The sequence below is a fragment of the Antechinus flavipes genome, chromosome 5 (assembly GCF_016432865.1).
Source record: "Antechinus flavipes isolate AdamAnt ecotype Samford, QLD, Australia chromosome 5, AdamAnt_v2, whole genome shotgun sequence".
Lineage (NCBI taxonomy): Eukaryota > Metazoa > Chordata > Mammalia > Dasyuromorphia > Dasyuridae > Antechinus > Antechinus flavipes.
The window spans coordinates 114,438,472-114,453,672 of record NC_067402.1 but is presented as its reverse complement, the minus strand read 5'-3'; the positions used below and the strand labels follow the sequence as shown (position 1 = coordinate 114,453,672).

General features: G+C 36.8%; 1 protein-coding gene across 2 annotated transcripts in view; it reads left to right on the top strand.

Annotated features, from left to right (window-relative positions):
- The window catches only part of STRIP2 (striatin interacting protein 2), a 72,623-nt gene that overhangs the window by 40,674 nt on the left and 16,748 nt on the right, over positions 1-15,201 (top strand). For both annotated transcript variants that reach the window (XM_051962962.1, XM_051962961.1), the window contains exon 18: positions 6,796-6,862. In XM_051962962.1, coding sequence (XP_051818922.1) covers positions 6,796-6,862 — 67 coding nt within the window. The remainder of the gene's footprint in view (positions 1-6,795; positions 6,863-15,201) is intronic.

Here is a 15,201-nt window from a genome sequence, read left to right as displayed (position 1 = left end):
GTGATTCTCAAACCTTTTTGGCCTCAGGACCCCATTATGTTATTTTTTTAATAGCATTTTATTTACAAGATATATGCATGGGTAATTTTTCAGCATTGACCCTTGCAAAACCTTCTGTTCCAACTTTTCCCCTCCTTCCCTCCACTCCCTCCCCTAGATGGCAAGTAATCCCATACATGTTAAATATGTTAAAGTATATGTTAAATACAACACATATATACATATCCATATAGTTTTTTGCTGTATGAGAAAAATCAGACTTAGACATAAGGTAAAAATAACCTGAGAAGGAAATAAAAAATGCAAGCAGACAAAAACAAGGAGTGGAAATGCTATGTAGTGGTTCACACTCATTTCCTAGAGTTCTTTCATTGCATATAGCTAGTTCTATTCATTATTGAACAAATGGAACTGATTTTGTTCATCTCATTGTTGAAGAGGGCCACGTCCATCAGAATGGATCATCATTTAATATTGTTGTTAAAATGTATAATGATCTCCTGGTCCTGCTCATTTCACTCAGCATCAGTTCATGTAAGTCTCTCCAGGCCTTTCTGAAATTATCCTGCTGATTATTTCTTACAGAACAATAATATACCACATGGTTTTACCATATGGTTAGCGTTAGGCACTAATTACAAGAAAAGTACATTCATATACCACAATTTACCCAACCATTCTCCAATTGATGGGCATCCATACAGTTTCCAGCTTCTAGCCACTACAAACAGGGCTGCCACAAACATTTTGGCACATACAGGTCACTTTCCCTTCTTTAGTATCTCTTTGAGGTAGGAGCCCATTTGAAACACTGCTGGATCAAAGGGTATGCACAGTTTGATAACTTTTGGAGCATAGTTCCAAATTGTTCTCCAGAATGGTTGGATCTGTTCACAAATCCAACAACAATATATCAGTGTTCCAGTTTTCCCACATCCCCTCCAACATTTAGCATTATCTTTTCCTGTCATCCTAGCCAATCTGAGAGGTGTGTAGTGGTATCTCAGAGTTGTCTTAATTTGTTAATTTGCATTTTTCTGATTAATAATGATTTGGAGCATCTTTTCATAACCCCATTATAGTCTTAAAAATTAAGAATACCTCAATTAGTTTTTGTTTTATGGGTTATGCTGTATTAAGTATTAAAACATCTGAGTATTATTACGAAAATAATTTTGAATTCTCAGACTCCAAAAATTGTTAGGGACCACATTTTTAAGAACCCCTGCTTAGACATAGGATCATTATTTTCTCCCTCTCTGATTTCACTATAAGATGAAAATAATAAGAGACTCTTATCTACTGTACAGGGGTGTTGGGAGGATAAAATGAGAAAATGGATGGGACAGTGTAGGCAGTAAAATATCTTATGTAAAGTTGTAGAATTAAAACAGAAATTAATTCAAATACCCCCTAAGAGGTATTCCTCTTAAGGAGGAATAATCAAATTCCCCTAAGAGAATTAATATATTAAACCTTTATCATTTTGGGAGATGAGAAAAGGGAAGGACAGCTATATAGATAATTTTCTAAATGGATAAACTCAATGAGATTGAGGCCCTTTGGAATGGGGCATTGGAAGGGTCACTCTGGGGAGTGGGAAAGTAGAAATTTGGGATCCTGAATGGAAAGGGCAGTTTGGAGCAGGGAGCTGTAGGCCCTGAAGGTCTGAATGAGGAGAGATGTGGAGAAGGGCTTAGTAGGTTAGGTCCTAGTTCATTTTTAGGATTTAAACCTTTTTTTTGGCCAAGAGACATTAACCCTACCTCACATCCCTCACTGATAAGTGGCACCAGTAAAGTGCTTTGAACTGTGGGAGGCACTCAGATATCTAAGTGAATTGAATTGCTCCTTAGATAAGGGTTTTTGTTTTTTCAAGGAAGAGGAGAAGCTCAGACTCGAGGATTCCCTTGTTCTAGCCTCTGCCCATTTCCAAATTGACCCAATTAGATTAGTGTTTTTAAATCTCCTTTGGGAAGTTTTTGAATCGTTTAATATTTCTATGATGTTGGCCCATTTTAGGCCAGAAGGGTTGTATTTTTAAAGTGATAATCAGATGAAATAAGACTTGGCTTGTTTCTAATCCCTTTTCCCTGTCCTCCCTCTTCCCTCCCCCTTCTCTTTCCCCCCTTCTTCCTTTCTCTCTCTTCTTCCCCTTCCTCCTTTTCCTCTCTCCCTCTCTCCTCCTTCCCCTCCTCTCCTCCTCCTTTCCCTCTCTTTCTCCCTGTTCATTTCCCCCTCTCCGTTTTTCCTTCCCCTCTTTGTCTCTCTGTTTCTGTCTCTCCTTTCATTTTCCCCCTCACCCCCCTTTTGATGATGTGATTTTGTAGTTACTCCTCAGGAAGGGGAAATAGTTATTTGGGTTTGTATTGTGACTTTCTTTTTCTTTCTTTCTTTCTTCTTAACATGTCAGGAATTTTTTTCAATTTTAAAAATGAATATTTATTAAACATCTATTAGTGCAAGGTCCTAGGGATGCCAAAAAAAATTTTTTTAAGTGGTCCTATCATCACACAGCTGCATTCCTTCTTTTTTTTTTTTTTTAGTAGTTTTTTATTGTTCCAAATACAGACATTCACCTTTGCAAAACTTTTTGTTCCAAATTTTTCTCCCTCCTTCCTCCCTCTCCTAAGCAGCAAGGAATCCAACATAGGTTAGACATATACAATTCTTCTAAACATATTACCATATTATTGGTCATGATGTACAAGAAAGATCAGATCAAAAAGTAAAAGGAAAAAAAAACATGAGAAAAATAAAACAAACCAAAAAAGTGAAAATAATATGCTCCGATTCACAGTCTTTCTAGTTCTCTTTCTGGGTAGACATGGCTCTCTCTATCACAAGTCTGTTGGAATTGCCTTGAATCACCTCATTGTTGAAAAGAGCCTAGTCCGTCATTGTTGATCATCACATGATCTTGTTGCTGGCGTACAATGTTCTCTTGGTTCTACTCAATTCATGCAATAAAAAATTTTGAAAATGTTTTTCAAATTTTCAAGTTCCAATATTCTCACTTCTTTCTTTCCTTCCCCCATTTGAGTAAGCTGAGTAAGCCAGCAATTTGAAATAGATTACATTGACATTCATGCAAAACATTTCCATATTAACTATATTTCAAAAGAAAATACAGGAAAAAAAAAACCCTCAAGAATAATTAAGAAAGTTTTAAAGGTATGCTTCAATTTGCATTCTGACTCCATCAGTTCTTTCTCTAAAGATAGATACTATTTTTCATCATCCTTGTCTTGCATTGTATGACTGAGGATATCATTCACAGTTGATCATCATATAATATTGCTATTACCATGTATGATTTTTTCCTTACTGCTCCCTTTATTTTGTACCACTTCCCCCAAGTTTTTCTGAAAGCATTCTGTTATTTATTATGCTGTGATATTTTAAGAAATCTAAAATCTCTAAGGTGAGATATCTGCCCTCCTCAATCTGAAAACATTTTATCTGCAATGGATTTTTTGAAAGTTAGAAAGTCCTTTACTAGCAGAGAATTCTTAAAAGCCTTATAGGTATCAGGAGGAAAGTAATTTTTGGCATCCCCAAATTTCCATAACTTCTTGTGGGCTTACATGTTAAGGATAACTCCCTTGGGACCTCAATTTCTGCCTGAACACAACCTTTAGAGCCCCCATTGGTCTGTACCAAGCCTTTCTTGCAAGACCATATCCAAGGAATCAGACCTATATATTTTTAAATTTTATTTTATTTTTATTTTTTAAAAATTTTCAATAGTATTTTATTATTCCAAAGACATATAAAGACAGTTTTCAACATTCATTTTTGTAAGACTTTGTGTTCCAATTTTTCCCCCCTTTCCCTTACCTCCCTCTTTCCCAAGATGGCAAGTAATCTGATATAGGTTAAATATGTTCAGTTCTTTTAAACATTTTCATATTTGTCATGTTGTGCAAGAAGAATCAGACCAAAAGGGAAGAAAACATAAAAAAAAAAAAACAAACACACCCTCCCAACACACAGAGAAAAGGGAGAAAATATTATATTTCAGTTCATGTTCAGTTTCTATAGTTCTCTCTCTCGATTGGCATTTTCCATCCTAAGTTTATGGAAGTTGTCTTGGATCACTATTATTGAGAAAAGTTAATTGTCATATTGATCATCACATAGTCTTATTGCTACTGTGTACAATGTTCTCTTCATTCTGCTCACTTCACTCAGCATCAGTTCATGTCAATCTTTTCAGGCTTTTCTGAAATCAGCTAAGATAGACTAATTTTGAATAAGGCATTTGAGATTACTTTTGAGGATAGATCCAATTTTCTGATCATATTACTTCTCCCTACAATTTCTCTTCTGTAAGAAACAATACTCTCTTTGATCCCAAATAGGGAAACATGATTTTTGAGCTTGGAACTTTTCTAATAATGCCAAGTCTGCATTTGAACTAAGGAAGAGATATTTTCCAAATATTGGAAAGTATCATATGCCTTAGAGGGTAAATTTTGATATGACTAATGAGTGGAGGATATAGAAAGGCTAATTTCTTCTTGCTGTGGAGAAAACTGCCTAACAAGTGTATATCGAAAAGTGGATGGATTTCCTTGGGAAGCTTTTAGACAAAGGTCTGATGATCACTTAAAGTAGGACATTGTAGAAAAGGCTTTTGTTCTGGTACAGGTTGTAATAAGTGCTTCTGATGTCCTTTCCACCTTTGAACTATTTCCTACAAGGTCAATCCATTTATTTGTGATTGGCTCTTGTTGTTGGGAAGTTCCTTTTTGATATGGTATCCAAATCTATCTCCCAGTATCCTTAGTTCTAATTCTACTTTTTAAGACCACATAAAGATAATCTCTCTTCCACATCACAAATGTCTTAGAGGATTTAAAAGATTTGTCATGTCCTTCTTAAGTCTTTGATTCTCCAGGACAAATATCCCTAGATCATTCCACAGATCCTTTTTTGGCATGGTTTTGAGTTCCCTTACTACCCTAGTCACTCTCCTCTGGATATGTCCCCATTTGTTCCTCCCAAAATGTGGGAGGATGTGAAATAAGCTGCAGTATTATATGTGAGATACCGAAAACCCCAGGACTCTCATTTCCCATGTTCTAGATGTTCTGGTGCCTCAAATTACATTTATTCTTTTGGTTCATTTGATTTTAGGCTACATCAGCATAAACACGTTTGCAGTCTGTTTGAGGATGGTGGGATGGCCACTCCTCATGTTGTTTTATACTAGGTTGTCATTGTAGGTATCTGGAAAGTTGTGCCTTTGGAGAAAGCCTACAGACTTGAGAAATGACCAGCAGGAGGGGATGGCAAAAGACTGTGGCTGCTAGAGCCATCAGAATTACACATTTCACATCTATGATGTCATTTTATCTATACAAGGTAGATCACAGGAGAAGCAGCATGCCCTAGTGGCTAGAAAGCTTGTCTTGAAATTAGGAAGACCGACAAGTCCCATCTCTGACGCTAACTTTGTGACCCTGAAGAGGTCACTTAGCCACTCAGGATTCTCTAGACTCTGAATTTCAGTTGCTGTTCCACATTAATACAGAGTATTTCCTACACCAGTTAACCAAGACAAGAAACAACAAGCAGCTTTATAGAGCTGTGAAGGACCTTTGAAACTAGACCTTCATTTTTACAAGTGAGGGCACTACAGCCCAGAAAGAATGGAGGAGACCTTCTTAAGGTGGCAGAGGTCCTCTGATTTTGAATTCAGTCCTCTTGCCCTTGAGTCATTTGATGCCATTGTACACATGAAGAAGCGGAAGCATGGGGAAGTTTAAGCCGAACCTCAGAGCTCTGAAGATGCAAACAGTTGAAATCTGTGTCCCTCGTTTTCAGCCCTTAGCTATTTCAGTTTCTGACTCATGCATGCTCTACTGTGTTTTCTGCTGGCCTCCATCAACTCCATCTTCCACCTGTCTCAGGGACGTATCCTATTACTCTACTTGAACTGCCAGATTGGTCCTGGGTATAAGAAGCAAATCCCTCCTTTATCCCCTTGTCCCTACTCAAAGCTTCTGCTTCAGAAAGAGTGCAGAGAGAGAATCTTGGCTACCTCAGAAGGCTCACACTCACAAGCTGCTGGCTTTGGAAAGAGATGCTGTAAGAGGCTCAGGAGAACATTTGTCCTCCCTCAGCCTTCCACCCTGGGAGGTGCTATCTAGCTGCAGCCTCCCATCCCAGTCTTTCTGCACATTATTCTCTTTCACAAAATTTATGTTCCAGACACACTACTTACTGTTCCCCAAACTTGGCATCTTCGCCCACCTCTGTGTCTTTGTACGTGCTGTCTTCCTCTTAGAATCAAACTAGGCTTATTTATCGTCTCCTATGGGAAGCCTTTCCTGACCCTCTTGATTAGTTAGTGTTCTCTTCTTCTACAACTTATCCAGTGCATATGGATCTGTTTAGAAGTTGTGTTTTCCCAATAGAATGTAGCCTCCTTAAGATCAAGAACTATTTTTCATTCTCTCTATATCCTCAGTGCCTTGCACATAGAAGGTCCTCAATAATACTCAGCTTTGGGAAATATCTCTATGGATCAGTCTACACAACTTAAAGAAAAAATAAACAAGCAATCTATCATACTTCAGTAGTTTCTAGCCCTTTTCATCCATCCAGGAGAGACTGGCCCTGGACTTTGTCCTTTTGGGTCTCACAGGATGGGGCAAATGGCCATGGCTTGTTGCTGGAAATGCAGAAGGCAGTGGGATTCTGGTGGGAGAAGTATCTTTGTGATCTTTGACTCATCTACTAGTATGCTTCCTTAATGCTGGTCCTCCTCATCTCTTCTCTTTCTAGCATCTCAGTCCTGGATTATCCCTCCTGTACCATCCACGATTTGCCAGACCTTACTGCTGAAAGCCTGGTAAGGAAAAGGGATTTTTTAAAGCTTTTAACAGATGGAGAAACAGTTGGAAGAAGGTAGTATTTGTTCTTTATTCCTTCTGTGTCCAAGTGATTGCTCAGGTATGCTGGAAGAAGCTTGGAGAAAGGAATAGGACACAATATTTATGCAGTGCTATAAGATTTGCAAAATACTCAACATATTTAATTTCCTTTGTTCCCCACAACAATTCTGTAATATAGGTATAATTATGTTGTTGTTGAGTAACTTTGTCCAACTCTTCATGACCCCATTTGGGATTTTCTTAGCAAAGATATGGGAGTGGTTTGCCATTTCCTTCCCCAGCTCATTTTACAGATGGAGAACTGAGGCCAACAGGATTAAGTGATTTCCTAGGGTTAATAATTAGTAATTGTCTGTGGGTGGATTTGAACTCATGAAGAGGAGTCTTCCTGCTTGCAAGTCCAGTGTTCCATCCACTATACCAACTTGCTGTCCCTAGGTATAATTATTATCTACTCCTATTTTACATAGTTGCAAAATGAAAAGATTTAACCAGCAAGTTTCTGAAGTTTTCTGACTACAAGTCTAATGCCATACTCTCTCAGAGAAGAGCAACATAAATAACTGATGAGGCAAAGAAACTGATTTTGGTGAATGAGAGGAGAAGCATTAGAAAGTTGAATATATCATTTGACAGGAAGAGATATAAGAGAGAGGCAAAGATCAGTAAATACTGTACAAATAATATATAGAAAGCTATTATGGTATAATGGAGAAAGCCTTATCAAGAGGTCAGGATCACAATGCCTCTTGTATTATAGTCCTAGCGCTACCATTTGCTAGCTCTTTGTCTTTGGCCAAAACATTTACTCTCTCTATCCCAGTTTTTCCATCTATAAAAAGGGAGATTATGATACCTTTGGTACATTCCACTTCCTCCTTTCCAGGATCTATGGAAATGAATACATATGGAGGGCTATATGTATGTATATGTATAAATGAATATGAAGGTTCTATATAAATATGTCAGTTATAAGAGCACAGTATTTGTCATCATCATTATTATTATACTTTTTGATTACTTCCAAAAGGTCTGTAGCTTCATCATTGGTGGGTATTTCTTCTTTTAAAAAAATTTTTATCTAAAGTTCCATTTCTTATTTCCTTTCCCTCCCCACCCCGCTTAGATAGTAAATAATCAGATACAGGTTATACATATGCAGTTACATAAAACATTTCCATATTAATCATTTTGTATAAGAAGACCCAAATAAAAAGGAAAAAAAAAGTGAAAAATAGGAGGCCTCAGTCTGTATTCAGTTAATATCAGTTGTTTCCCTGTAGGCAGATTATATGCTATTTTTGTTAGTCTTTTGGGATTATCTTGGACTATATTACTGAGAATAATTAAGTCATTTACAATTTTTCAACAATATTGCTATTACTATGTGTGACATTCTCCTGGTTCTGTTCAATTCACCATGCAACAGGTAAGTTAAGTCTTTCCATGGTTTTCTGAAATCATTCTGTTTGTCATTTCTTATAGCACAATAATATTCCATTTCAATCACATACTACAGCTTGTTTAGTCCTTTCCCAATTGACAGGCATCCCCTTGCGTTCTATTTCTTGGACAACACAAAAAAGAGCTTCAATAAATGTTTTTATATAAATAGATCCTTTCCCCTTTTTTGGATGTTTTTGGGATGTAGATCTAACAGTGATATTGTTGGACCAAAGGGTATATACAATTTTATAGCCCTTTGGGAGTAGTTCCAAAGTGCTCTCCAAAATGGTTGGATCAGTTCATAACTCCACCAACAGTACATTAGAGTCCCAATTGTCCCAATTTTCCCATATTCTCTCCAACATCTAACATTTTCCATTTTTGTCATATTAGCCACTCTGATAGGGGTGAAGTGATATCTCAGGGTTGTTTTAATGTACATTTCTCAATAGAGATTTAGAGCATTTTTCACATGACTATATCTAGCTTTAATTTCTTTGTCTGAAAACTGCCTATTCATATTCTTTGCCCACTTATCAATTGAGGAATAACTTATATTTTTATAAATTTGACTCAGTTCTCTACATATTTAAGAAATGAGGCCTTTATCAGAGATACTTGTTACAAAATTTTCAGCTTTTCTTATAATTTTGGTTGCATTGTTTTGTTTGTGCAAAACTTTAATTTTATATAATCACGATTATCTATTTTACATTTTTTAGTTTTCTCTATATCCTTTTTGGTCTTAAATTATTTCCTTATCTATAAATCTGACAGATAAAAGTATTCCATGCTTTGTTAACTTGATTATGGTATCACCCTTTATGTATAAATCATGTACCCATTTTAATCTTATATATATGGTATGAGATATTCATCTATACTTAGTTTTTGTCATACTGTTTTCCAGTTTTCCTAGCAGTTTTTCTCAGATAATGAATTTTTGTTTCAAAAACTTTGGGTTTATCATATACTAGATTATTTTGGTCATTTAATATACTCTAACCTATATCTTAATCGATTCCATGGATTCACCACTATTTCTTAGCCAGTATCAGATTGTTTTGATAATTACTACTTTATAATACAATTTGAGATCCACTATGGCCAGTACTGGTGGATATTTCTGTCAATCAAGACCATTGCCCCTTATGCCTTAGGAAATGGTATTATAAGCCAAAAAGTTTGTCACTTCAGTGACAAATCTCTACACTTAATCTGGCAGAATGAATAAATACCAAAGAGAGGGGAGGATGAATCATGGAGCTGAATTTGTGCCAGCATTTTGACTAAACAGCAAGATAACTTTTCCTGGCCAATACTGTTAAACTGCTATTATGTGGTCTTCCTGGAGGATATGCATAAGCCTTTTTCCTTCTAATGTTTTGTGTAAATGATGTGTGCTCTACAGAAAACATTGTGCCCTAATCCCTCCTGAGGAAAATTAGTCAAATCTATTGAAAAAATGACCTGGGAAGGTTTCATTCATACAAATGAACCTGGATTCCCAGTATAGGTAATCCATGACGTTAATTCAGTCCAATCCAACAAACATTTATTTATTATATACCTACTATGCACTTAGGTATTAGGATACAGAGACATAACAAAGCAGCCCAACCCTCAAGGCGTCTCTATTCTACCTGGGTTGCATGGGAACTGAAATTAAACAGGTAATTCAATTCAATAAATATATATTAAGCACCTATTATGTGCCTACATGTTCTGTGCTAGGTGTGGGTGGAGGAAACATAATATAGCACAGGAGAGCTCTTGGTACTAGAGATACAAAGACAAACATGAATCAAAAGCATTGATTTTTAAACACGTTAAATATCATAAAATTAGAATTTTGCCAGACTCAAACTCCTGGATCCATTATTTGTAGAAACTGTTTCTTTCCTTCCCATTCTCTTTCCTTGTTTGAAAAAGTGAAATACTATTTTTCCTTCTCCAGACTGTGTTACCCTCTCCCTCATTTTTGAGCTTTTATAGATCACTGACAAATGTTCACCAATTACACTGACCATCCCTTAAGATGTAAGCCTCTAGGCCTGGACCCTTGAATTCCAGAACAGCAGTAGCTTTCTTATTGTCTTCTTACTTATCTTGGGGATTCTCTCTCTATTGGCTTTTTTTATTCAGTCCTTTCTGGTTCAAGGATCATTTTGATAAGCAGGGAAAATAGGAGCAAAATAAAAATTAAATAGCTGTCTTCTATCCATCAGGTATCCTGTTGTCCTATTTGAAACAGCGATTTTCATTTTTCTCTAATTCTTCTCTGTTCCCTCATAGAGTTAAAAAGAGTACAATTTGTTGGTGTTAAATCATGTCCAATTCTTTGTGACTCCATTTAGTTTGTTGGGGGTTTTTTTGTGCCAAAGATACTGGAGTGGTTTGACATTTTCTTCTCTAACTGATTTTTACACATGAGGAAACTGAGGTAAACAGGATTAAATGACTTGCCCAGGATCATCCAGCTGGTTAATGTTTGAGGAAGATGCATCTTCCTAACGCCAGGCCCAGTGTTCTGCCTACTGTACCATTTAATTGCCTTTAAAAAAAATTTTTTTTAAACAATCTTTTTGTTTTTTTCTGATTTCCCCTCACTTTATAAGAGAGGCAAAAATTACTTTTATGAAATCACAAAACTTCAGGAAAAAAAAAAAAAGCCAAACTGAATTTGTACTTAGATGTACTAGTAGTCTCCTGCTCCTATATTTTGCAACATTATCTTTTTTATAGAAAGGGTCCCTTACGTCCTCCCCAGTGTGTATGTGTTCTTTTGTGCAGAGACATAGATTCTTCAATAAATCTGTGATCTTGTTGACTTCTCACTGAAAACCATCCATACTTTCTTGGGTGTGTGTGTGTGTGTTTTTTTTTTTTTTACTGAGGCAATTGGGGTTAAGTGACTTGCCCAGGGTTTCACCGCCAGGAAGTGTTAAGTGTCTGAGCTCCATGAAAGTAAGACTTTCATTTTTGTCTTTGTAACCTAATATCTGACAGTATCCTAATGGATCCTCAATGAATCCTTGTCGGTTGGTTAGTTGGTTCTTGTCCCAACTAGTTCTCATTATGTTTTCCTGCTGGTCTGTACCACTCTTAATTGGTAATGTGTTACAGCCTGCTCCTGTCTGCCACTGGCCAAAAGAAAGCTTCAATTAGTTCAGAGAGGAACCTTCTCTTAATGTAAATAAATACAGAACAAAGAAATAATATTTTACAACTACCTTGGAACATGGGCCAGATTCTGTCATTTCCTTCCTTCTGTAATAGCCCATAGCATCTCACTTCTGAAGTAGGGAGAACTTGTATTCCTGGAGTCCAAATGAATTTTATTGTTAAAACAATGTTACATGTGGTTGAGTTGCCATTATTAAGACAATGTTTCATCTACATTAGTTTAAATAAGCCTGCGGGGGCCAGTATGGGAATCTAACCACAATTCCTAAGGAAATATGTATCCTGAGTATCAACTGACCGACTTCTTGTTTGTTCTTTGTTTTATTTGTGCCTAATTTGGATTTGAGTGAGGTAAAGCTGTACAAAGTTGTCATCCTCATTCTGTTTTACTGAGTCATGAAAATCCAATGGCAGGACAAAAGTCAAGATGACTGCTGATGGGGTAGCTAGATGGCACAGTGGATAGAGCACCAGCCCTGGAATCAAGAGGACCTGGATTTAAATCTGGCTTCAGGCACTAGCTGTGTGACTCTGGGCAAGTCATTTAATTCTCCAATTGCCTTCTCGGGGAGAGAGGGGGCTTGAAGGGCTAAAGATGAGCCAGAATACAGTAGATAAATTTCTAAGTGATTCATAACACCTGTTTCAGCTGCCTTCATGGCCATTGGAGCAAGTTGTTTACATCCTCCCATTCCAGTAGGGAAAGTGTTCACTCATCTGGAATAGACAGCCTTCCAACTCAGTGACAGGTTTGAGACTGGTCTGTTACCTAGTTTAGCCCATCTACTAAGGTGGTTTACTGGGTGTATCTGCTGCTCATGCAACAGCTTCTTGGAGCCACAAGTGAGAGTTGGGTAAGTTCAGTGGACACCAGAAGTAAATGAGCAGCCTTGAAAACGGCTCAGTAATCCTCCACACCAGATGTGCGGTCCTCCCAAACACCTCATCCACCAGATTAGTTTTTAGAATGTAGACCAATTGGTAAATTGGAGACAGAATATAGTTCTTTCAGATCTCAATTGATGTAACTTCCTGAGAGGAAAATTTGGAGTAAACTTAACATGGGAGATTGTTTTATTTTCTAAGGCTTTGAGGGTAGCTAAACCAGCAAACATATCTATGGCTTGGTGCTAGAATTTGATTTTGAGCCACAAGTAAGATTTCCAGGCTTCCTATGAAACAACAGTGTCATCTGGTGGTCAGGATTGGTGACTACAGCTTTTTACTTCCCATTCTGATTCACCAAGAACTGGACAGTAATAAAAGTCACAAAGTTGAAAGTCGTTTATTTACTGGTGGCTTTGCATGATAGCAAATTATTGAATTATTTGTGATACTTAGATTCTGAACATAATGGATTTTTGTTGTTGCTCTCCTGAGACTGAGAACATAAAAAAGATGATCTAAAATAGCAATAGCAGCTAGTCTTAGATTGAAGGATGGAAGGAAACAAGTATTTATTAAGCATTTTTTTAAGCCTTTATAACTCTAGTTTTCCTACTCTATTACTGTACCAGGGTCACTAAATGGCTTGTGGATTTAGCTGTCATGTAGGTTTGAATCAGGGCAACTAGGTGGCGCAGTAGCTAGAATGCCAAGCCTAGAGTCAGAAAGACCTGCGTTCAAATTCTATCTCAGACATGTATTAGCTGTGTGATCCTGGGAATGTCACTTAACCCTGTTTGCCTGAGTTCTTCCTCTATAAAAGAGCTGGAGAAGGAAATGGCAAACTGCTCTAGTATCTTTGCCAAGAAAACCCCAAATGGGGTCACAGAAAGTGAGACATAGCTGAAAATGACTAAACAGCAACAACAAAGTTTTGAATCAACTTAGAATTTTTTAGAAAACTAGTTTCACTGCAAGTCAATTTGCTCTAGAGCTCAACTTGAAATATAAAAATGAGTCATTGACAGCTCCCATTTTAATCATAACTTTGTTTTCCTTTTTTTCTGATAAACTCAATAAGACCCTATTCTTCCCCTGAATGATAGTTCAAAGAAGATAGAGGGAGTAATGGAAGGAAGGGGGAATTTTCCTGCAGAAAAACATAAAGTCATAAAGTGTTCAAGCTGGAAGGAGTCTTAGAGATCATGTATTACAGTCACTAACTAGCTACATAACTCTGGTCAAGTGAGTTAACTTTTGAGAGCCTAAATTTCTTAATTTTAAATTAAAGCTTGGATGTGATAATCTCTTCCAGATGTAAGAACCCTTCCAGATGTAACAACCTATGGATCTAAGATAAGGTATATCAACATTTGCCTAACAAACAATACAGAAAGTGCCATGAAAAGCTATCAATGGAAGATTTCACTAAACTATCTGCTTGGAAGATTCAAAATTGATTAAATTTAACATGTACATTTAGTTCTCTCAAAGAGTCAGCTCCCAGCTGATCAGACCTGTAGCTAGAAGAATCCCATCTTTAGAACAGGGAACTTCTTTCTAGGGTAACTCTTGTGTCCTACTCTCTTGACAAGAAGATCCTAGCTATATTCTGGTGACATCTTACTTAGTTTGTTGCCTCCACTTCTGAGAATGTTAGTACTTGATATTTTCCAAACCATAGAAACCAACTCCTCTTATAAGCACATAGGTGCACAAGACTCAAAACAGGAACAAGATTGTTCACAAGTTAGTGGAAATAGATTGAACTCACATCCAAACTCATGGAAAGTTTCCCTTTATATATAGGACCCCCTCCAGTTATGCTTCACTGGCCATCTTATTACTAGTGGCCTTCTTTTCCCTGCTTTTTTGTTCTGAAACTAAAATCAAATGAATTCTAAATTTATTTCTGGAAAGGTTGTATTAATCTATTCCTTGTAACTCCTCTTGCCAACTTTCCAGTTACCTAGGTTAAATGACTTACACAAGATCACCCAAGCAATAAGTGTCAGAAACAAGATTTAAATCTTAATTCTCGATATCCAGAACAATTTTCCACTATATCCAGGTGCTTCCCTATTTTCCTCATACTAATATTGACTCCATCTGCTACACCAAATTGCCTCTCAAGTCTAGAGATCCAAAAATAGAAAAACAAAATGCTCCCTGCCCCAAAGAACTTACATTCTCTTGGAGATGATAACTTATCTCCAGAATGCTTTTGTTATAATGTATATATGAACTTAGGAACAACCCTAAGAAGTTCCTATACAGCCTTCTCCCCTTAACTGTTACATCTGTTTATTCATTTATTTGTTTTAAAAACAAGTGTACAGATAGATCATTGTGATCATTGTGTATGGGGAACATACAAAGTTTAGATAAAATGCATTTTCTATATTCATGGAATTTACAGTTCCAATAGGGAAGAAGATATGAAAACACAGATGATGTTCATATTCAATATTATAAGAGAAAAATGATAGAATAATGCAGAAGCAATTTCTAGCTATCTTCCAAGGAAGAAAGTTACTGGTAAGAGAAGGGTAGGTGGTACAGTGGATAGAGAACCAGCCCTGAAGTCAGGAGGACCTGAGTTAAATCTGGCCTCAGATATTTAAAACTTCCTAGCTGTATGACTCTGGGCAAGGCACTTAACCCCAATTGTCTCAGAAAAAAAAAATTACTGGAAATAGTGGAGGTAAAAGAGTGGCAGAAGTAGCATTTGAGTTGGGATTTTAAAAGATGTCTAGGAATTCATTAGATAAAAAATAGA